The sequence below is a fragment of the Aspergillus ochraceoroseus genome (assembly GCF_002846915.1).
Source record: "Aspergillus ochraceoroseus IBT 24754 chromosome Unknown P175scaffold_8, whole genome shotgun sequence".
Lineage (NCBI taxonomy): Eukaryota > Fungi > Ascomycota > Eurotiomycetes > Eurotiales > Aspergillaceae > Aspergillus > Aspergillus ochraceoroseus.
Window position 1 is genome coordinate 1,055,195 of NW_024468483.1, and position 23,523 is coordinate 1,078,717.

Here is a 23,523-nt window from a genome sequence, read left to right on the forward strand (position 1 = left end):
CCGTTTTGGGAAAGGAGCTTACCACGTGATTGAGCTATCTAACTATACCCGAGTTGGTTAGCACGAGGCTGAGTCAGGATCTTGAGGGTTAGCCCTAGTTATTTAGCCTGATTCGGACTACGCATTACTCCGTACTTTCTTCCGCCAAAAGTGAATCCAGGGATACGTCACTCTTGCTGGATTTCCTCCCCAACTGGTAACTAATATTTACCCCCCTTTTTTTTTCTTTGCCAGTCAAAAGCCTGGGGAATAGTTAACTACTAGTACTCCGTACCAAGTTTACATTGCCTGACAGTCATCATCATCATAGGCTGGCTGTCTCTTCATTCCAGTCGCATTTGGACCTCTGGACTGTCCACAGTTGATACCCAACCTCTCCTCCTTCTTTTGCTAGACTTGTTTTTATCCCTCTTTTTATCGAATAAATCCATTGCTTATAATTTCCCAGTTAGCCCTTCGTCCTAGTTCAAGTGTTTATCTCATCTTTGCTGTAGCCGCTCCGGGAATCTTGTCCACCCGCCTCGGTATCGCTTTTGTGTATATGCTTAGCCACTCGTGGATGGCTTTAACTTCAGTCCTTTGCGAGTGCAATTAGACCTCGCCCATGTTGTTGCCTAGGTATTTTGCCCTTTGTCTTGCTGTGTTTGCTACTGCCCTTCTCTCTCTCTCTCTCTCTCTCTCTCTCTCTCTCTCTCTCTGTGCCTCCTTTCATTGTTGCCCCTCACCTTCCTCGGTGGAAAAACTGCCCGGCGCCGAACTTCCTCTTACTAACAAACGGACTTGTGAGTTAGATCGGCGTTGCTATTCGAAATTACTCCTGCCATTTGATCGACCTGTTTCCCCTCCTTCCCCTGGCCCGGGGTACGGCCGCAGCTTGCTACCATGTTAGAAGGCTTGGTTGCTAACCTGCTCAACCGTTTTCTGGGCATCTACGTCAAAGACTTCGATGCTACACAGCTCAATATTGGCATCTGGTCCGGCGATGTGAAGCTTCGAAACCTCGAGTTGCGACGGGAAGCTCTCGATCAACTACGTCTTCCTCTTAACGTCGTCGAAGGCCATGTCGGTCAGCTTACACTCTCCATTCCGTGGTCTAACTTGAGAGGGAAGCCAGTCAAGGTCGATATCGAAGATGTCTTCCTCCTCGCGGCACCAAAGGAAGATACTGATTATGATCCGGAGGAGGAAGAGAGACGAGCCAACGCTCTAAAGATGGAGAAGGTTGAGAGCGCAGAGATCCTGAGGGACAGGAATTCGGAAGGGATGAGCCAGGAAGAACAGCGCCGAAATCAGAGTTTCACCCAAAGCCTCGTTACCGCTGTCGTCGACAACCTCCAGATCTCCATCAAAAACGTTCACTTCCGTTACGAGGACTCGGTAGCCTCCCCCGGACACCCCTTTGCCGCCGGCTTGACCTTGAAGGAGCTTAGCGCGGTGAGCACAGATTCGGAGTGGAAGCCCACCTTTATCCAGTCTACATCTGGTACAACACATAAGCTAGCTATTCTAGGTGCCCTATCTGTGTATTGGGATACCGATGCGCAGCTTCTAGGGACGGGTCGAGGTTCCGACGTGGGCGCTGAGGCGCAAGGCATCGAACATGCGGAGTTGATGGAACGACTCAGATCCGGAATTGATAACGAAGAAGGCAAACAGTTCATACTTCGTCCGGTTAGTGGGCGTGCCGGCTTGGAGTTGGATAAAAACGAGAAACACGATCGCCCAGCTATTAACGCGCGGCTTCTGTTTGATGAGATTGGTTTTGTTGTGGACGACGAACAGTACCGTGACGCTCTGATGCTTGTCGACCTCTTCCACTGCTTCATTCGCCATCAAGAATACAAGAAGTTCCAACCCAAGTGTCGACCAAAGGAGGACCCTCGAGCTTGGTTTAGATATGCCGGGGAAGCCGTCCTGAGCAAGATTCACGACCGAAACAGGCGTTGGAGTTGGGATTATATCAAAGATCGAAGAGACGATCGCATAGCCTATATCGATCTATTCAAAAAGAAAAAGCGAGAGGAGAGTCTAACCGGCCCCGACGCAGAAAAATTCGACCAGCTAGAGCGGAAGCTTGGTTACGAGGATATCCGCTTCTGGAGGTCTCTGGCAAGAAACCAACTGCGGAAGGAAAACATCGGTATTCAAAAGCCTGCACGACAACAGTCCTGGTCGGAGTGGATCTGGGGAGCTAAGAAGGAAGAGTCTGGAGAAACCGCAATGACCGAAGAGCAACGACAAGAACTCTATAGCGCTATTGACTGGGACGAGAAGAAAGCCATTTCCGAAAGCGTCGATGTACCAAGGGAGTGGGTTAAACTCCAGGTGAATGCGGGGCTTAAAGCTGGAAGTTTGACGTTGCTCCGCAGTCCACATGGACAAACAAATGAGATCATGAGGCTGGTGTTCGATAACTTTCGGGCGAAGGCACTGCAGCGCCCTGACTCCTTCTTTATTGATTTAGACCTCGGGGGGCTGAGGGTATATGATGGAACGACAGACGGCAGCCTTTTCCCGCAGATTGTCAAAGTTAAGGACTCTCTTCCAGAGCCCAAGAATCGTCTATCCCAGATCTCTAGCAGCGGAGAGTTTGATACGGAGGCGGCTGAAGAAGCTCTCGACAAAGATAGCTTGTTCCACCTACAACTCGAGAAGAACCCTCTTGACAGCGATGCTGACTCGGTAGTGAAGGTCAAGCTAAAGAGCATTGAAGTCATCTATAATCCCAGGTTTATTGTGGAGATTGCGCGCTTCTTCACCCCGCCCCAGCGCCATATGGAGTCAATTGGAGCTATTTTAGACACGGCTGGCGCCACTGTGGAGGGCATTCGGCAGCAAACCCGAGCGGGCTTGGAGTTTGCGTTGCAGGAGCATAAGAAGGTTGATGTCCAGTTTGACCTTCATGCACCGCTGATAATCGTCCCCGAAAGTATTACCCACGAAAGTTCTCTGTGCTTGATTTTCGATGCCGGCCACGTCAGTGTCAACAGCGAACTGGTTGATAGACAGACCATGAGGGATATCCAAGCGAAGCAGAAGCGCCAGTATGAGACTGGGGACTACAAGGAACTGGAACACCTGCTTTACGATAGGTTTTTGATTAAGCTGGACTCTACGCAGGTCCTTATTGGTCCCGGGATTGAGATGACAAAGTCGCAACTTAGCTCAGATGTTGACTCCAAAAACCTACATATTATTGACCGTATCAACGTGGATTTCGTCTTAGAAATGTGTATCGTCCCAAAACTTACGGAGCTCACCCGAACTCGCATATCTGGCCATCTTCCCGAGCTCCATGCCTCCGTTTCGGACGCTAAGTACAAAGGCTTAATGAAATTGATCGATATTGCCCTCCCACGCTTCGATGATGGGACTAATGAAAGCAAAAGCCCGGCGGGGAAGGCCGAAGAAGCCGCAGTCAATAGCACTCGGGCCAGATCATCCTCTTTCCAGCCAGTAGCCCTGAGGGAACTGCCTGTCGTCGACGACGAATCCGATACCGAGTCGGACAATGACCCAGCTAGCAAAAGCGTGGACAAGCTTCCGGACATTCATCGTCGAGATTTTGAGTTCAAGTTCACAGTTGGCCGTCTTCGTGGTTCTTTGTTTCGCTCTGATTCGACAGATCCCCTGCATGATCACCTCTTGGCCGAACTTGTCGCCGAAGGATTTGGGTTAGACTTCTATATGCGACCTTATGACATGGTGGCCGAAGTGATCCTGAAGTCCCTCAGCGTGGATGATTACATCGAGGCAAACCCAGTTCCAGAATTCAAGAAGATCATTACATCCAAGGGATTCGATGCTGACGACGACAAAGACCTATTTCACTTGAAGTTCGTTAGAGTAAAGCCCGAATCTCCTGAATTACACACCACGTACGAAGGAGTAGCAATGAATCTTGATGTCTCGGTCTCTACAATCAACCTCGTCGTCACCCGGAAGACCCTGCTGACGCTGCTAGATTTCGTTCTGCTGACTTTCACAAATCCTCAACCGCTCGAAAATCAGGACACTCTGGTGGATAGGGCAACCCAGGACACCGATAATGTTGAGCAGCAACCACAGCAAGCAGGTAAAATCCGTATCAAGGCTAACCTGAAGAGTATTGCTTTGATCCTCAACAATGATGGCGTGAGGCTTGCTACCCTCAGTCTCAACACAGCCGATGTTGGAATCTTCCTCGTCGGCCGCTCCATGGTCATCCAGTCCCGGATTGGAAGCCTGACATTGGTAGACGACGTGAATACCGGTGCGCGTGAGACTTCTGATCTGCGTAGGCTCTTGACTATTGAAGGCGATAATTTCGCTGATTTCAAATACGAAACGTTTGATCCTGAAAGCCCTACCTACCCAGGCTATGATTCGGAGGTCTTCCTAAGATCAGGCTCGATCAAGATCAATTTTATAGAAGAGCCCTATCGGAAGATTATCCATTTCCTAGTTAAATTCGGCAAGATGCAGGCCATTTTCAATGCTGCACGGCGAGCTGCAGCGAATCAAGCCAACCAGCTCCAAGGAAATGCGTCGAGGATGCGGTTTGACGTGGTGGTTATGACTCCAATTTTGGTGTTCCCGGGCTCAATGAGGGAGGACCGTCCCTATGATACAGTGACTGCCCATCTTGGTGAAATATATGCAAAAAATACCTTTGTTCCCCTCGAGGATGATGCAGATGGGCCGGCAGTTAATCTGATATCCTCTGGAATTCGCAATATTCGCCTCACTTCTAAATTCCACTTCGAGGGAGGCGCCGTAGAGGAGCTTGAAATGATCCAGAAGGTTAATCTTGACTTTAGCATTTGCTATCTCGAGCACCAGAAAGACAACCCACGTCCAGACATGGAGATTGAAGGAACAATGTCCCCCATCAACCTGAGAGTGTCTCAACAACAATTGAAATTCCTGCTGGACCTTTCGAAGACGGTCCCTAGCGCCTTTGTGTCTGATTCTGAGCAACAAGAGCTTGAGGCCATGGAAGCTCTTCCCCCATCAGTCACCAAGCCTGGAGAGGAGACAGAAGCCAATACGACCCAGAACCGTGAAGAAGGTTCGGATAAAGACACCATTACTAATGGTGAAACTTGGATCCGACTAGATATGATTTTCAAGGCCGACAGTGTTGGCCTGGAGCTTATCCTTGCAGCTGATAATGAACCGGTTGGAAGCCTCGAAGATTCCAGCCTGTCAAAGTTTTCGCTCAACGATACTCGAGTTAAGCTACGTATGCTAACTGATGGTTCGCTGGAATCTGAGCTCTTGATTCACTCCCTTTCTATTCGCGATAGTCGGAAACAGGACACAAATAAGTTCCGAAAGATCATGTCCCTGATTAATAACGACGTCAAGCAGCAATTTATGGCGAGCGTTTCTATCTCTCCAGGCCCGGAGAAGCATCTCATCGCTATGTTGACCATTGATAGTCCGCGTATAATTCTCGCACTGGACTATTTGTCTGCATTGCAGTCGTTCGCAAACTCTGTCTTCGCGACGAACGGGGTCGCCGAAGAAGAGGATGCTGAGGATGAACCCGAGGAGGATGAACCCAGATCTAGCACTGCAGAAAGTACCGACATATCTCTTGTGTCGCCTTCACCAGGGGAGGAACCTGCTGCCGCTGCCCCTGTACAGATGACAGTGGCGTTTAGAGTGAGCTTGGTTGATGCCCAAATTATCACCATCGCCAATCCTGCCATCACGCACACCGAGGCCATTGTCCTCGGGACCAAAGAGGTCCTCTTCTCCCATCAAAATGTTTTAACATTACATGTAAAAAAGGTTGGAATGTTCCTTTGCCGTATGGACAAGTTCGAGACCAGCAGGCTGCGTATTTTAGATGATTTCACTCTTGAACTGTCTATGGATAGGCGTTCACAAGACAAAGGCATGCTATTAACATCTATTGATGTCCATGTTGAACCTCTTGTTCTACGGCTCTCACTTCGAGATATCCTAATGGCAATCCAAATTGTTAATAAGGCCTCTGAGATGAGAGCTCAAAGGGCACTACGGTCCGAATCCAGCGAAGGAGCAAAAACATTATCGGACGGCAAGAGTGCCACTGGTCCAAGGTCGAGAAGAAAGTCTGTTGGCAAGCAATCATTGACCGCGCCCGCTACGAGATCTCATCGGCTTTCTAGCGGCGCTGCTGATTCTCTCGATCCTAGACTGGCTCACCATCGTTCTGCAATCCTGAAACGGGAGGAGCTGAACGCTCACATTGGTGGCATTAGAGTCATTCTTATCGGAGACTTGCACGATCTTCCACTGCTTGACTGGAGCGTTAAGAAATTTAATGTGGATGCCCGCGACTGGTCATCTACCCTGACGGCAGATACCAGCTTTGATACCTTCATCAATGTGTATAATTTCTCTAAGTCAGCGTGGGAGCCACTGATAGAACCCTGGCAACTCGGGTTCCACATGGCAAAGGAAGCAACCCCAGAAGTGTTCTCCATCGAGGCTTATTCGCATAAGACTATGGAACTCACGGTTACGTCAGCCACCATTGATCTGGCCTCTAAATCGTTCAAATTCCTCAATACCGATGAAGATGTGCTTTCCAAACCAAGAGGCGCCGATGCGCCTTATCGGATTCGTAACCACACTGGCTTTGACCTCCACGTTTGGGCTGATGTTAATGAAGGAGAGGATGGACCAGCTGCGAAACTGACTGATGGTGAAGAATTTCCCTGGAGATTCGAGGACTCGACTGCTATGCGTGAGACACTTGCGCCCGAAGGCCATGCTGGTCTCGTTGGAGTGAAGCTTGAAGGAAGTGGCTTCGAGAGTGTGACGCGTATTCCCGTCGTCCGGGAGGGCGAGATCTTATATGGCCTGAAGCCAAAGAAGGACGGTATTCTTCATCGACTCCTTGTGGAAGTCAAGCTCGGCACAGACAATGTGAAATACATCACATTCCGCTCACCGCTTGTCGTGGAGAACAACACCCAAATCCCGGTGGAACTGGGTATCTTCAACCCAGATGATGGCCATCTCCTGAAAATCGAGAAGATTCTTCCCGGAGATGCTCGACCCGCGCCTGTTGGGGCTGCGTATATGCATTCTCTTGTTATCCGCCCAGACCAAGGCTTCGGGTATGACTGGTCGAATGAGCAGCTATATTGGAAAGATCTTATGCGTCGACCTACTCGAACCATTAAATGCTTGAGTGAGGGTGGACAACAGGCGGCCCCATTCTATTTCCAAACCAATGCTACGTTCAACGCACGCGATAACCTCACTAAGGTCTATCCGTATATGCGGATCAGGGTCTTTGCCCCTGTTGAGATCCAGAATCTTCTTCCCTATGACTTCAAGTACCGCATTTATGACAAAAACACCAAAAAAGACTGGACTAATTTCTTGCGTAAGGGCGGTGTCAGCCCAGTCCATGTTGTTGAGCTATCCCACCTTCTCCTACTCAGCATTGACTTGGAGGACACTGTTTTCAAACAAAGCGACTTTTCCATTATCAATGGAAGCACACAGGACTTTAGGAGAGAGGATACCCTGACATTAAAGGACGAGCGCGGTCTCCAGCTCAAATTGAAACTTCATTATTATAATGTACCCGACAGTGGAGGCGCGTTCAAGGTGTCTGTTTACAGCCCTTATCTAGTCCTGAACAAGACAGGCCTTACTATGGAAATTCAAAGTAAGGCCTTCCTACAGTCTGCTCGATCTGCAGCTGGTCAAGGAATTAGAGCCGAATCCGATGTGGGACAGACGGGTCGGGCACTTCCATACATGTATTCTTATCCGTTTGATGACCAGAAAAATCGGTCCATATTGAGGATAGGTGGCTCCGCTTGGAGTAAGCCGCAAAGTTTTGAGGCTATTGGAAGTACATTCGAAGTCGTTCTTCCTGATAAGGATGGCAGATCTGAATTCCACTCTGGAGTGTCGGTTGCCGAAGGCGAAGGCAAATACAAGATGACCAAGATTGTTACTATCGCGCCTCGCTATGTGCTCAAAAACAAACTGAGCGAGGACATTTTGGTTAGAGAACCGGGCTCGTCGATTGTTATAGATATCAAGAGTGGCGAACTGCTGCCTCTTCACTTCTTGCGTCAAGTCGGAGAGAAGCAGCTCTGTCTCTGTTTCCCTGGTGTCAACAATCAATGGTCCTCTCCGTTCAATATCGCCGATATTGGCACAGTATATGTCAAGCTTGCCAAGCAAAACCAACGGCAAAGACTCATCAAGGTCGATATCATCATGGAAGGCGCGACTCTCTTTATCCATTTCAATCTTGAGCACCGAAACTGGCCATTTTCCATGCGGAATGAGAGTGATATGGATTTCATGTTCTACCAAGCCAATCCAAACTTGGAAGATGACGAGGAGGACCGAACAAATACCTGGCGTCCAATCCGCTATCGTCTTCCTCCCCGCAGTATCATGCCATACGCCTGGGATTATCCTGCGACCAAGAACAAATCCCTTGTGTTGACATGCAAGGGTAAGGAAAGGCGGATTAAGCTGGCCGAAATTGGTAACCTGATTCCCATGAGGATACCTCCTGCCCAATACGGGGAGCAGCAGAAGATCATCGATATCAATATCGTCGCTGACGGCCCGACACAGACCCTGGTCTTGTCAAATTTCAAGGCATCGAGGAGTATGTACCGGCAGCAGAGGGGACAGGCTTCGCATTCTAGCATAAGCGCTGGGTTTGAGGTCAAAGAATTGGATTCGGATGTCAACTTTAAGGCCCAGCTTCGTCTTGGAGGCATTGGTATTTCCTTGATCAACCAAAAGATGAAAGAACTGCTCTACATGACTTTCCGTGATATTGAGGTTAAACTCAAGGAATCAAGGGTCTATCAAACGTTGAACACCACAATCAAATGGATCCAGATCGATAACCAGCTTTACGGAGGAATCTTCCCGATGCTTCTGTACCCTAGTGTTGTTCCCAAGACTGGCAAGGAAATGGACGCTCACCCCATCTTCCACACCATGATTACCCGCGTGAAGGATGACTCCTATGGCGTGCTCTACATAAAATATGCTACCTTGCTTCTCCAGCAGATGACCCTTGAGCTTGACGAGGACTTCATTTTCGCAATGCTCGATTTCACGAGGGCTTCTGGTGCCTCATTCTCTGAAAAGCACGAAGGAAAGCTCTGTGACGAAGAGCTAAACATTCCGGAGCCACAGAGCGAAGGCGCTGGCCAGGACGTATACTTTGAGGTTCTGCATCTGCAACCCATGCAACTTGACATCTCTTTGATGCGTACCGAACGTGTCAATGTGGAGGACACCCTTCAGCCATCTAATCCACTGATGTTTATTGTGGACGTCATGACAATGTCAATGGGTAATATCAACGACGCGCCTGTTCGACTCAACGCGCTTATGCTAGAGAATGCTCGAGTCTCCTTCCCTGTGCTTGTCAGCAACATCCAGAGGCACTACACCCAGGAGTTCCTCCGCCAGATTCACGTAGTTCTCGGGTCCGCGGATTTCCTCGGAAACCCTGTTGGGTTGTTTAATAATGTTAGCTCTGGGGTTGCGGCAATCTTCTATGAGCCATATCAAGGTCTTGTCATGACTGACCGGCCTCAAGATCTGGGCTACGGCATTGCCAAGGGGGCCGGAAGCTTTTTGAAGAAATCTGTCTTTGGTTTCTCTGATAGTATGGCTAAGCTTACAGGTAGTATGTCGAAGGGCCTTGCAGCTGCTACCCTTGACAAAGAATTCCAGGACCAGCGACGCATGTCGAAGAACCGTAATCGACCTAAGCATGCCTTATATGGTATAACAGCAGGTGGTAAAGCGTTTGGAAACAGTATCGCTAGCGGCATTGGTGGTCTTGCACGCCATCCATTGCAAGGCGCTGAAAAGGAGGGAATCCAAGGATTTCTCAAAGGTGTCGGCAAGGGTGTTCTAGGCTTGGCTACTAAACCAGCTATCGGGGCCTTTGATCTTGCTTCCAGTATGTTTCCCATCGCATTTTCTTCAAATAATGGCCTAATAACTGACGAATTTCTAGATCTTGCCGAGGGTGTTCGAAACACCACTACAGTGTTCGATGCTGAAGGGCTCGATCGTGTCCGACTCACTCGCTTCATCGGAATGGATGGCATCGTTCGGCCATACTCGCAGCGGGAAGCCCTCGGCCAATTCTGGCTTAAAACAGCCGACGACGGGAAATACTTTAACGAGGACTACATTGCGCATCTTGAGCTTCCGGGACGCGACATACTGGTTATGCTGACCTACGATCGGATCATGCTAGTGCGCACCAAGAAGCTCGAAACTGAATGGGACATTCGACTGACAGATATCCAAACGATTTCGAAGGAGCGAACGGGAATGAGCATCATGCTCAAGGGCGGGGCTAATGGACCATTTATCCCTGTGCAGGATGAGAGTGCACGCAACTGGTTGTACAAGCAAATTGCCGTTGGTAAGTTACACTTTCCACGACCTGGGCCTTGATAAATAATATTCAGCTAACAAACATTGCTCTGTATCCAGCTGTGAATGCATTCAACGAGAAGTATAATAGCAGGGCATGATTCTCTTGGGAGTCTTAATTCATGATAATGTGATGCCGGGGTAAGCATAGCTAGAAGAATCGACAGGGGCTTTTTTTTTTTTTTTGGGGCCTTTCTTATGATTATATCCAGACAAGTACATAATTCTTTTTTAACTTATTTCATGTATGTTTTTAATGTTTTGTCTGTACATACATAGATATACCACACGCTGCTGCTTAGGAGTGGTGGTTTAATGATGTTTCCTAATTTGCGCTACTACACCCCTCAAACTGCAAGTCTTGGATTGTAGCTAGATCACTCCCAAATCTGAAGGGTTTAAGCTCTTCTGCCAGTTTTACTGCTCGAACGTCGCAAGTTCGAGAGACCCAGCCAGATATAAACTATTGGGGGGAGTATATATGTACCCAACCAACACGCCCAAACATCCCACGCATTTTGAGAGTTGATCTCCACCGTAGCCAAGGACTTGGCTGGAATTGGGCCCCCCCCCCCCCCCTCCCCAGGAGGTGAATTCAAGGAAGATAACGAATTTGCAGCTGTTGCATCGCATGCGAAACACATCGTTCATGTTGGGAGACGATTATGCCCTTTTGTTTTTTAATGCGTATATTCATTTCTAGTTGAAGCAATACTAAGAAATAAAATGGGTGCAGAGACCTCTTATCTATCTATCTATCTATCTACTTTATAAAACCACTGTTGTTGTTGAGCCATTAATTCTCCTCATCTGTGGAGAAAAAAGGAGGGCTAGGCTCTAGCTGGCCTTGAAATATATCCAGATGAGAAGTAGACTTATTCTTCAACTAGTTTCAGAGTTACCGCGGCGGTTCTAGATTAGATTGAATGAGGAAAACCTTCGAATCCCCTCCCCCCCCCCAAGACTAGGTCATATCTTATTAACAGTAACCAAAAGAACACTATTATCGTGAGAGCAGTGGCTGGCGCTCGTCTGGTGTTTCCTGGATCGTCTCAGCGTCTGGGTTCGCGATTGGTTCCTCGTCAAGCGATACTATCGAGAAATTAGCCAAATCGAAAAAAAAAAAAAAAAGAAAAAAAAAGAAAATTGAAAAGCCAGGGGGAGGAGAAATATACCATGAGCTTGAATGAAAAGACTCGCGAGAAACGCTAAGCAGACAAGACTAACAAGACACACGAAGACTGCCTGGGGAAACGTAGCCACGGTAAGGCTGTAAATCAGGCCAAGGATGGTCGGTCCAACCACCCGAGCAAGCGCATGCAAGAGTCCCGAGGTACCTAGCAACAAACCGATGCGGTCCTGAGGAACATGTTTGCTGAGGGCAGACTGTAGGGTTGGCGATCCCATGGCTCCGAGAGATGTAAGAATGCCAGACGTGACCATTGACGACGAGTCTCGCGCAAACACGTATCCCATATAACCCACAATATCTAGCACAATGGACGCACGGATAACAATGACCTCTGAGCTATAAGCACCTGGGATTGATTTCCCGTCGATGGGTTTGTCGCGGGACAATCGAGTAATGAGGGGGAGGACAATGAAAAGAGCGAAGACACGCACTACACCGATGGTCGAGGCAAAGAGACTCGTCTCTATACTGCCCCACTGGAGAAGAAATCCAGTGTAGATAATGATTACCTCAATTGCTCCCATGGCGATACCGAAGAGAACGGCATCGATGGAGGCCAGGAGAAGAATGTTGCGTCGGAGCGCTGCTGTGGCTCCTCGGGAGTTTGGGAACAAGGAGCTTGGTCGGCCAACGGCCGGCCAAAGAATGGAAAGAGGTGCAACAATCTTCAACGGGTTGAAGCTCTTCCACCAAGACCGTGTTGACCTATCGAAATTGAGAGACTTGATGCGGTACCTCTCGCGGGCAACTCGCTGTCTTTCTGGCGATAGAGACTCCGGCACAACAAAAAACAGCGCCAAGACAAAGGTGGCATGGAGGGCCATCGCGACGTAAAAGATGATTAGTATAGTTCCAGCTGCTTTGATCAGAATGGCTGCGAGCGTGGGGCCTAATGCGATTCCAAAAAATAAGGCACCTTGGAATAAGCCAAATGCGGCATTTCGGTCTTCAAACCGGGTGCAATCAGAAGCGTAAGCCTGAAATAAGGCCATCGCGGTGGTGAACGATCCCCCAAGGCCCTCTAGCACCGACCCTAAAAACAGCACGTTTTTGGGTATCTGGTCTGGGTAGGAGGCCACCAGGGTGATGATTGCCACATTGAACAACACACCCAGGGCGTTCAGAGCGATAAACCTAGTCCTCCCACGTCGATCTGATAGTTTTCCGAGTTTAGGACTGATCCATGATGAAAGTAACCCAACAATAAGATTAAGGGAGAGTTGAAAACGAGCGACCTGTGATTGAACCGCTGGGATTCGGCATTGCGGGTTGTCTCCTCCCAGACTGACTGGGGGGTATGAGATGCTTGGATCTTGAATGCTCTGATCGGCAAAGTAATCACGACAAACTAGTGATAAGTAAATGTTGACTCTTGGAACGGCAATGCCACCGAACCCAACAGTGAAAAGCATGATAAAGGGCAGCAACCACCAGATCTACATAATCATGGCATCAGAATTCAAGGGGAGAGATGCAAGGGCAGCACAGCACTCTACCCTTGGTTTTGCCCGTGGGAAAAGTTTCCCACAGGAGAAATCATCGTCCCCAACCTCATAAGCATCGTCATCCCCAGGTGCAGCGTGGCGATCCAAAGCCGAGTCGATCGCGGCGTGCGAATCGTCCCTGACGAGTGTCGAGCTCCGCATGATCAGATACTTCACATCAGACGTTCACGCAGCCAGGGACTGACAGATGCGAGACCATGAGGTGATGCAGAGCTGGTGGTGTTGTCTTGGTCTTATCTACGGTGAGCTTACAGAGGACGGAGGACGCATGTATGACGGCCCGGATCGGGATGAAACTCTTCCGACATTCCGATTTTAAACATGTGGACCAAATATAATACTGTTAACTGTATGAGTAAAAATGGCTGTCTTGACACCTTTTACTCCTCGTCATCCTCCTTGAACCATTCATGCTCCAATTCGGTTATATGCTGAAAAGTGAATTAGGATAGATGGGAAGTAGATGAGAGGAGTTGACAAGCGGATGAGGTTCTTAACATCAGGCTTCGTTTACGAATGCCTTAGGTATCAACTTGAAAGGATATCATTCAATGTGAGCTAAAGGGGTATCATATCTATGGACGAGATTCTTTTTTTTTTTTATAGAAAAACAATGGGATTAAATCATTTCCCTTCGGCACGTTCTACTAACCGCTCCTCCAATCCCATCGGTTCCCAAACTTCCTTCGCTTTTTTATTCTGAACCCAGACCACATCTCCTTGGACAAACGCAACCACGCCTCCCTTGCCCGTGGCGCTGGCGGTAATCCGGAACAAAGGCTGACCATTTTGTGGATGTGCTTCACGGAGAGGCAACATGATGAGACCTTCATCGGCACACCAAGATTCGAGGATATCCTTGAAAGCCACCTCCTCGACCACCTTGGGTTTGCGCGACGGGGGTGGTGCTGCTGGCGCAGGCTCTGCCGATTTCGTCGGTTGAGTTGCTTTCGGTTTCGCGCCGACCGCGGTCGGTGCCGGGAGTTCTTCGGCGGCACGATCGCCAAGCTGAGCAGCCAGATCCATAGTGCGAAGAGCCTTGTTCCATTCTTCATCGACGATGGTAAGATCATTGAGATTTTCCGGGACCTGTGATCGCCACCAGGTGAACCACTGTGCGACCTCGTCGTAGTTGGGGTCATTGGTAAGCCAGATGTAGAGAATCTGGTGAAATTTGGGAAAGAACTCAGCGACAAGGAGCAGGCCAAGGACGTTGGGCCGGAACCAATCTTTCCATTGGAGGACATTCTCAAACGCCGTGAGATCCTGGTCTTGAGGGTTGACATCGAAATCGTCCCGCAGACGGCGGGCAAGACGGGGGAGTAGGTGGTTGCGCAAGCAAATATCAAATTCGGAGCCCAGAGCATCGCGCCAGAGGTCCAGGCCGCGGATTGGGCCAGCGCTGAGGTCCCAGGTATCGAGAACAGTGCGGAATTTCCGTTTGGCATCGGAGAGGAGTCCAGTGGCTTGCTTGGGGTTGGTATGCCGCTCATCAAGATATTGGAGCCATGTGAAGAGCCACCAGGGAAACCGGGAGTCGCGCTGGGAGGAAGAGGAAGAGGAAGAACCAGAACGTCTGCTGCTGGGCTTCCATGATTTCAGACCGCTCGTGAGCTTCGGGACCACGAGCTGATCGAGTACATTCGCGTAGACAAACTGCGGAAGAATGTCTTTCCATGAGACGATCAAGGTGGTGGCAGGGGAAGGGTCAAACACATCCCAATCGTTAAGTAAGGCAGATCGCACGCGAGGAAGCCAGAGAGTGTATATCATGGTTTCATAGGGAGAGGTCGACTGGCGCTGCGTTGGTTGCCCGTCGCTCGCCTTGCGGGATAGAAGTGGCTGCAGGCGATGTAGATTAGAGACCAAGTAGGTCGGAGCTTTGAGCGGCTCCCAGCCGTCCATAGCTTCGCGGAATAGAGGATGGAGAGCGGCTATTGCAGTTTCAGAGAGTCTGTACTCGTCAATCTCGTTCCGGTAGCGGATTTCCAATGACTCCAGCTGGTCCGTTACGTGGTCGAGTTTAGCTTGAGAGCTGCCGCTGCTCTCGTCGGGGATCGATTCTAGTGCTCCAAGAGCGGCGACCAAGGCTGTCAGTTGGTCGATTTGATGTTGATGTGTATCCAACTGGTCCACAACCTGCGCTTCTTCTTGTTCGATAAACTGCTTCCTTTCCGTTAACCCCTTCCATTCATCCGCAAAGGCCTCCAGGTCCTGACGCGCACGACGGGCGATCTTCTGAGCCTCGCTCTGGCCAGTGTTGACGAACTCGAGAGGGGTCATTAGTCCGGCTGTGGAGGTCAGGACTCTCTGTTCCTTGCCAGTCGCATCGATAAGAGACTTGAGCACATTCGGCACTTCAAGACCCGCCATATCTGCTTCCATTTCACGAGCGGTACGGAACTGAGGCTTCTTCCTCGCAACCGGGCGTCCCTCTTCTTCTCCATGCTCTCCATGCTTTTTCTGTTGCCGCTTCTTCTTCCTCCTGAACTCCTCGTCTGAGCTCTCCTCGACCGTGTCTCCCCGCAAAACCGCGGCGCGCTTCTCTTCCTCGCGAGCTTGCTTGCTCTTTTCCTTGACAGCTCCCAACCCTATACCCTGCGGACGAGCCTGAGCTTCAATGGGGTTTATAATACCCTGTCCACTCGATCCAAGACCCTGGCCATGGACATAACCCATCTTAGCCAGCATGCGAGCTCCAAAAGAGCTGGCCCCAGGGCCGTTACTGGCGGAAGACTTCGTCGCATTATTATTCCAGGGGCTCCGGCCCATGCCCATACCGATCCCACGACCACGGCCCATCCCAAGACCTAACCCGCCTGTCGGAGGGGATTCAGAACGCGATGCGGCGCGGGTAAACGAACGAAAGGAGGCGCGGGGGGGCGAGTCAGCGTCGTCATCATCAGAGCTCCCATCAGTGTATTTTCGTTTTTGGCCAGCAGAATCCATCCTGAGCTGAGACTCGTATTCAGCGGCAGGAGGTGGATAGAGACTGAGAAGAAAGACCGAACTTTGGAGTCAAGCGGAATAAGAAAAGTTCGGGGCGGCGAAATGCAGATTCCGGACGGGCGATGACGGGATCTGATGAAAATGACGTTTTTACATCTTCATCCTCTCTCTTTCTCTCTTTCTTTTCTTTTCTTTTCACTTCATACCTTGATTCAATTGATTCTCTCCCCTCTGCTGTAATTTTATTAATTCCCCTTGTAAATTACGATGGCTTCTCTCATCCGTTCCTCGCTGCGCACCTCGCTGCGTGCCAGCTCCTCATCCGTTGCGCCCTTGACTTTCACCCGCGGCAAAGCTACCCTGCCCGACTTGACCTGTATGTCATCTAACTTTCCTCTGATGCTGCCTCGGATGGATTAATTGACCCCTCCCAGATGACTATGGAGCTCTGGAACCCTCCATCTCCGGCAAGATCATGGAGCTGCACCACAAGAACCACCACCAAACCTATGTCAACAGCTACAACACCGCCTTGGAACAGCTCCAGGAGGCCCAGGCCACCAACAATATTGCCGCTCAGATCGCCCTCAAGCCTCTGATCAACTTCCACGGGGGTGGCCACTTGAACCACTCTCTCTTCTGGGAGAACCTAGCTCCCAAGAGCGCTGGTGGTGGCGAGCCTCCGTCCGGTGCTTTGGCCAAGGCTATCGATGAGACCTTTGGCAGTCTTGAGAACCTCCAGGGCCAGGTGAACACTGCTCTTGCCGGTATCCAGGGAAGTGGATGGGCTTGGTTGGTCCAGGATAAACAGACTGGTAATCTTTCCGTCAAGACCTACGCTGTACGTTTGTTCTTCCCTTGTATCTTTGCTGGAGGGTCAGCTAATCGAGGAAATAGAACCAGGACCCTGTGGTCGGTCAGTTCAAGCCCCTCCTGGGTATTGATGCGTGGGAACACGCCTACTAGTAAGTTGTTATCTTACTTTGGTCCAATATGACTTTTGTCTAACAATCGAATTATAGTCTGCAATACCAGAACCGCAAGGCCGAGTACTTCAAGGCGATCTGGGAGGTGATCAACTGGAAGGCCGCTGAGAAGCGTTTTTCGTAAATGTAGCGTAAATAGTGTGGAGGGTAGTTGAATCTAAAAAGTCCCTCTTACTTATCTTGTACATGTACTCAAGTATGTAGGAGTAAAGCTTTGCTGTATTTCCCATATTTCCCATATTGCTGTCTGGAGGAAATACCGTGATGTCAGCTTTAGCTTCACATCCGGAGGGGGCCGGAAGTCAACAACAACAACACCATCCGTCCGTGGGGCAATTCCAGCTCTAGAACTCGAAATCCATCTCTTGGGCTCTCATAAGTGACTTTTCCTAAATATGTTTCCAAACTTAATGTAAAGCCATTGACGTGCGTCTCCGCGTCAGCCTCACATTCTTGCTGCTTCAACTCCATGGCCTGAAACCTCCCTCTCCCTTTCTTCTTCTTCTTCTTCCTCCTCTTTCTCCTCGCCTTCTTTTTGTGCCATCTTCCCCTCCTTCTCCTACCTCATTTCTACTGCCAGATCATGCCCGAAGAAAAGCATGGTTTCCGCGCCTTCATTGCCCATGCCCTGCGGCCTAAGAAATCCCGCCAGGTGCTGCGGAAAAACTTCACCACCTCAAACCCCGACCTCTCCACCACCACCTTCACCAAGGATAACGAGACCACTTTAGCCCCCCTCGAGGCCCATCGTCTCAAATATCGTCATCTCCATGCTCAGCAAGACACCCAGCTAGGCGAGACCCACGACCACACAACCATTCTCCACACCATTGGCGTGCACAACTTCGACACCGACAGCGATGCGGATGCTCTCAATATCCGCGATGAGCGGCCCCCCGGAGAGCCTTTTATTGCTAGCCTTCCCGACCATCTCTGGGCTATGATTGCTGAATACCTCTCCCCCGCCGAAGTGGCCTGTCTTGCTTTCGCCAGCCGGACGCTCTACACTCGTTTGGGCCCCGCCCCCTGGCGCATCCTCAACGAACCCGAATCCACGGACGCGCGCGCCGACTTCCTGGTCTCCCAGGACAAACACTACCCACACCATCTCCTCTGCTTCCCCTGCGGCAAATTCCACCGGCGCATTCAGGAAGGCCGTGAGAAACTGCAGCCTGCGAACGTCATCAACCCCCTCTTCGACTGCCCCAACGCCCGCAACAACCTCCGCCCTCCCCCGCGCCACCGCATTACCCACGGCCGCTCCCTCCCCTTCAGCTTCGTCCAGCTCGTCCTCCGCGCGAACCGCTTCCACAGTCCCCGCTATGGTCTCCCTGCGGAATCGCTCTGTCGCCGTTGGCGCCGCGACAACTGGACACACCAGTCGCGGTTCCACGTCCACCACGGCCGTCTCCTCATGCGCGTCGTGAGCTCCACCTTCGCCGAACCCGGGCTCCCCCCTTCCTCTCAACGCCTCCTCCTCTACTCGCGCGAAGACTACTGGCCATACTTTTCCGCCTGCGCCCACTGGCGCGATGGCGAACTGATGTCCGTGGCCAAATGCGCGCTCGGCCACATCCCCGTCTCCCGCGCCACCGCCGGTCTGCAGGGTCTCGAAAACCGCGCAAAGGATATGATCCACCACCGCGCGCACGACCCCAACGCCCTGGCCACGCTATGCGGCCACTGCCGCCCCATGCGTCGCTGCCCCGACTGTCCCTCTGAGTACCTCGTCGAGGTGAAACTCACCGAGGAGCGCGAAGCAGGCACACAGCGCATCCAGAACCGCCGCTTCCGGCACGCGATTGTCGTGACGCGGTGGTGCGATCTAGGCGATGGCTCTTCGCCGCGCCTATCCCGCGAGTGGGCCGCTGGTAATGGGGAGCTAGAGGGCTATGATTCCTTTGCCGTGTTCGGGAAGCGAGCAATCTCGGGGACGTTTGAGGCCGCCTTTACGGATGACACATTGCCGGGACAAAGGATTATATCTATGAATCCGACTGGGAAGAGATTAGGCGAGGAGGGGAATAGTTGGTATTAGTTTTCTCTTTCTCTCTCTCCCCTCCTTCTCCTCTGATTTTCTTCCCCCCTCGATTCCTATTCATATGCCCTGTGTTTTCTTTTCCCTCTAGGCCAGGGCTTCCTTTCTTTTTTCTCTTTTTTTTTTTTTTTTTTTTTTTTTTTTGCGTTTGGGTAATATGCATCGGTAGCGCGATATCTGGATGGAGTTCAGGAAGGGAAATATCATTATATCATTATATCATTGGGTTTGGGGTTGGGGGTTTGGGGTTGGGGGTTGGGGGTTGGCTAGGATCGATCGATCATACATGGCACAGGAAAGGGACAAACGAACGTAATAATAATTAAAAGTCAAGTTAGTTAGCTACCTATATACTAGTTGTATAATGAATGAATTATCAGGGGAAGGAGTGTCCTGTTAGTTCCAAGGTTATATAGAGTGGATAGGCCATCATACTTCGGATTTGAGTACACAATGCTTTAGTTGACTATTAGTTAACTAACTAGTTATCATGTGGTTATGTGTAAGATCCATCATGGACATCCGAGAAAATCAGGCAAATTTTACAAGTCCATAGTCAGTGAGGGCCCGGTGAGCACCCAGTACATACCAGTGCGTGCACTGAGCGGCAGCACCTAAATGAGGATGTTGTACAAGTTGCGGAACTCTGTCAGACTGACTCGTAGTAGATTGTGGTCCTAAAATAGATGCGAAAAAAAAAAACCAATAATAAGACAGAGATAGATGAGCTGTCGACGTGTAGCACTTACACTATTACCCAAAGAAAAGAAACAACAACGGGCACATGTCGGGTAAACTCGTGGGGTATCGTAATACATAAATGGTCATCATGTTGGGTAGGAACAGAGAGATAGGAAAATGAGAGAGCGACAAGAGAGAACAAGGGAATAAATATAAGGAGGGAAAGAGAAAAGGAAAAACGGACTGGGGAACTCCGAGCACACTCAAGGCCGTCGGGACCGTCGTTCCATGTATCTCGGACGCCGGCCCTGTTCGTCCGCGGGCTCGTCCATCCGAGTCGGATGTCTAGTCCGTTTTGCAAAGTCCTCGATCACGGGGTCGACCGGTAGTGTGGTCTCCGGGGTGAGGGTTGTGTTTTCGTGCGTTGTCAGGCGAGAGGAGGCACGTACGGCTGTGATTGCGGAAGAAGATGTGGGCGTCAAGGGACAATCGCTGAGAATAGGCGCTGTATCGGACTTTTTGAGGGAACCCAGTCCGACGCCGGCGCCTTTCATCCACCCAAAAATGCCCAGAGAGCCCCGGCGCTTGTGTTCTTTGCCATTTGCGGTTGAGGGCCTAGTGGTTGAATTCGCGCCAGTACTACCAAGGAAGTTGGCCTCGGTAAAGGAACGGGACATAGGATCTTCTCTATGGTCCGCGTACGTCGGTCCGGATGCGCAAAATTCTCCGTGTCTGGATGGCGGACGCGACGGCTTCGACGGCGGATTCCTCGTCTTTCGAATGACGGGCGATGGGGCGCCATCGTCTTTATCGACAGGATCAGACATAGGCGCCGGGTGGAGACGTCTTGAGGTACCGGAGCGAGTGAAAAACGGCGGGAGGAGACTGATTCTCCGCCGAGGCTCCGGCTCCGGCTCCGTCCGTGGCGAGCCCTCCAGAGCCCGGGGGTTGAGGGTTTGAATGATGGGGAGATCGGGTTCACGGACTGCGGAATCGATACTATGTCTACGACCAAGGAACGAGGATTGGCTAGGCGCTCGTGCTCCTACAAGCCTAGAATTAACAGGCAGGGGCCCCGTCCGGGCCCGAGTCCCGGGACGGGCCGCTTCGATCCAGTCTTCGGCCGTGAGAGATGGAGGAGAGGACCCTGGACTCGATGGTCTGTCACGATACGTCCGTTTGGACGGAGAGTAATAGTCTGCTTCCATTCTGGAAAGCACCTTGTCAAAGTCTCCATGGAACAGTCCATGGTTCGCAGAATATCCGTAGCGCGGTTGAATGCTGTTGAGCGTGAATATTGCAGGGTCTTCTTCGTCTCGTTCATCCAAGCTAGCGCGTGTATGCGTAGCCTCGCTAAAATTTGGATCCAAACTCTCGCTCGGCTCACTATTGATGGAGCTTCTCCGGGTTGTTAGTTCGTCCGCAGAGCGGGCTCGGGAAACCCCTCGTTTTAGGTCAATTTGGCAGTTATCCGCAACCGTGCTACTCGATGATCGGTTTGCCCATCCTGCGTACGCAGTACTCATAGTGTCTGGAGTCGGAGGAAGTCGTGCGCCACCGAATAGGTTCTCCGGCTTGTTCTTGTGGGTGGGGCCGTGGGATAGTCCGCGGTCGAAATATGATTTGCCAGTATCTTCAAATACATCTGATAGACGGCGATTCTTCCCCGTTGGCGTATCCGCAGTGCGGGCAGCTTCCGTCTGCGGCTGGATCCAATGGTCGATTCGCACCAAATCTCGATCCGGATTCCCTAGTGTAGGGGAGGAAAGATTGGATAGTTCACCACTCGTGTCCCTCTGCCGGACAGGAATGTCAATCTGGTCGAATTCATCTAGGCCGGCCGGGCTATCATAGACATTCAGTTCGCTGCATTCACTCAGCGCGCTGAGTCTTGGTGACTCTGGTTCAGTCATGTCAGTCATGGAATTCATGCTTTCAGATTTCGCGATTGCCATCACTGGAGAGACAGGCTCATCTTCTGCCTGGACGTAAAGACTTCGCAATGCTGCAGTGCTCTTGCTCTCCTCAAGGAGGAACGAAGGCGCTCGTTGAAGGCGGCGGGATCCAGAAGACACACGACGGCGCTCAGCAAGCATTGTCCCTCGCTTAGACGACGTTCGCTCTGGGATATCAGGTGTAGAAGCATTCCTAGGTGTAGCAACGCCGGATTCATCGGCGATCTGGGGACAAGTAGTGGCAGGCCGTGAAAGATCTCCACCCATCTCCAGCGCCTCCACCTTTGCCTCAAGCTCGCAGATTAACTCCACAGCCTCTGTGACAGCCTGATCTCGCTTGTCGATTTCTTGTCGCAGTTGCTCATTGGATTCTCGTAGTCGTTGATTATCTTCTTCGGCTGCTCGGAGTTCTTGCACCTCGTCCTCCAAACCACGCATGCGCTGTAGTTCTTCCTCTAGTTCCCGCATTCGCTCGAATTTCTTCTCAAGCGCTGATATTTGCTGCACGCGGTGGAAGATCTCCAGTTTAAGATCGAAGTTTTGTTTACTAATTTTGGAAATGTACTGCGCCGGTCAGCTGTTGTACGGAGGAAGCAAACAAAAAAGCATCTACCTGGTCTGTTTCTCTGACCCCCATCTCCTTCGGCTGTCTTGGACTCGCTGACATTGACATCTTTCCCTTCTCTTTTCTCTCCGGGCTGCGATCTTCCTGGGACTGAGATTGAGATTGAGAGCGCGATTGAGACTGTGAACGACACCACTCCGGAGTGCGCGGTGTGCAATCTGCTAGTTCCTCCGGTCCAGCTGTGCGAGATCCCCGGGTTGCACGCTGCTCCTTCAACAAATCTTGTAACAGGGCGGAAGATGGGTTCACGATGGAGGAGGAATCAGTCTCTGGAGTCTCTGTGGAGTTCATTATAGTTAACACCATGACCGTAGTTTCAAGTCGCCTGGGATAAAGAGATACATACGGGATCGTAATCTATATGGTGCTTGAGGGGTGGCAGTCATCGGCGACGCATCCTGTAGCCATGACATTTCTGTAACGATTAGTATCACGCTCCACGCCACGTCAGGAAATATAACCTCGCACCTGAACCCATTCGCGTTGGAGTTTCCATGGCGATTCTCCCCTTGATTCGGGTGAGTGCAGGAGGTCTCGGCGGATCACATTGATCTGTAACTGTGCATCAGATCAGTTTAATGAGGGTGTCCGTCATGCAGAGGATGAAAGGAGAACCTACCTTTCGCTTTCAAACTGTGTCTCAGAGACTTGCCCCCGGTCTGGATCGTCGCGGCCCCGGAGGGATATAAACAGTGTCGCAAGGAAGACGGGTTGGACGATTGGCCCAGGACGATGCTTCGTCTCTGCATTTTTTGCTCCATTCTGGCTCCTCCAAAAAAAAAATGGCAAAAAAGAAACACAAACTAGTGCGTATCCCTGACAAGATGCACGACACCAGGATCAATGCAGTAAAACGACAGAACCGTATCCACCAGCCGCAAGTCTCTCATAGGTAAAGCTAGGAAAACCGAAGGATAGATTGCGCAAGGGAAAAAAGCAATGTCTCGAAAACGAGCAAGTGCTGACGCGAGGAGCTGGCAAGCTCCAAAAAGAAAAGAAAGATCCCACAGATGGCGCGACTAGAACGGCGGGGGGGCGGGGGCGACGCTGGAGACGAAGGAAGGGACGGAAGAGAGGAGGGGGTCGGTAGAAGGGCCTCAAATGAAGATTGGAGTGAACAAGAGGCGTGAGGGAGGCCCCTTGAAGATGTGACTGGATGTGAGG

At 50.8% G+C, this 23,523-nt stretch overlaps 6 protein-coding genes across 6 annotated transcripts; 3 read left to right on the forward strand and 3 right to left on the reverse strand.

The window, feature by feature from the left end:
* Positions 1 to 882: 882 nt before the first annotated feature.
* P175DRAFT_0535201 (membrane morphogenesis protein VPS13) lies at positions 883 to 10,529 on the forward strand (the record flags this gene model as incomplete). Its single annotated transcript, XM_040900205.1, has 3 exons — positions 883 to 9,943; positions 10,001 to 10,417; positions 10,489 to 10,529. The coding sequence occupies 3 exons, from the start codon at positions 883 to 885 to the stop codon at positions 10,527 to 10,529; spliced, it is 9,519 nt and encodes a 3,172-aa protein (XP_040749678.1).
* An 845-nt stretch (positions 10,530 to 11,374) lies between these two features.
* P175DRAFT_0485653 (putative tetracycline-efflux transporter) lies at positions 11,375 to 13,353 on the reverse strand. The gene is made up of 2 exons (XM_040895603.1): positions 11,604 to 13,353; positions 11,375 to 11,520 (listed from the first exon to the last, which is right to left on the reverse strand). Exons 1-2 carry the CDS (start codon positions 13,030 to 13,032, stop codon positions 11,432 to 11,434), a joined length of 1,518 nt encoding a protein of 505 aa, XP_040749679.1. The 5' UTR covers positions 13,033 to 13,353; the 3' UTR covers positions 11,375 to 11,431.
* Positions 13,354 to 13,660: 307 nt separating this feature from the next.
* Positions 13,661 to 16,129, reverse strand: P175DRAFT_0504206 (putative G-patch domain protein (TFIP11)). The gene has a single exon (XM_040897801.1). The coding sequence runs from the start codon at positions 16,072 to 16,074 to the stop codon at positions 13,750 to 13,752; it is 2,325 nt and encodes a 774-aa protein (XP_040749680.1). The 5' UTR covers positions 16,075 to 16,129; the 3' UTR covers positions 13,661 to 13,749.
* A 179-nt stretch (positions 16,130 to 16,308) lies between these two features.
* sod2 (superoxide dismutase sodB) lies at positions 16,309 to 17,203 on the forward strand. Its single transcript, XM_040897802.1, has 4 exons — positions 16,309 to 16,450; positions 16,509 to 16,915; positions 16,972 to 17,039; positions 17,097 to 17,203. The coding sequence occupies exons 1-4, from the start codon at positions 16,342 to 16,344 to the stop codon at positions 17,182 to 17,184; spliced, it is 672 nt and encodes a 223-aa protein (XP_040749681.1). The 5' UTR covers positions 16,309 to 16,341; the 3' UTR covers positions 17,185 to 17,203.
* Positions 17,204 to 17,643: 440 nt separating this feature from the next.
* Positions 17,644 to 19,098, forward strand: P175DRAFT_0444679 (uncharacterized protein; the record flags this gene model as incomplete). Its single annotated transcript, XM_040894245.1, has 1 exon — positions 17,644 to 19,098. One exon carries the CDS (start codon positions 17,644 to 17,646, stop codon positions 19,096 to 19,098), a length of 1,455 nt encoding a protein of 484 aa, XP_040749682.1.
* Positions 19,099 to 20,042: 944 nt separating this feature from the next.
* P175DRAFT_0511722 (uncharacterized protein) lies at positions 20,043 to 22,855 on the reverse strand (the record flags this gene model as incomplete). Its single annotated transcript, XM_040898610.1, has 4 exons — positions 20,043 to 22,298; positions 22,321 to 22,637; positions 22,706 to 22,774; positions 22,828 to 22,855. The coding sequence occupies 4 exons, from the start codon at positions 22,853 to 22,855 to the stop codon at positions 20,043 to 20,045; spliced, it is 2,670 nt and encodes an 889-aa protein (XP_040749683.1).
* Between the last annotated feature and the right edge of the window lie 668 nt (positions 22,856 to 23,523).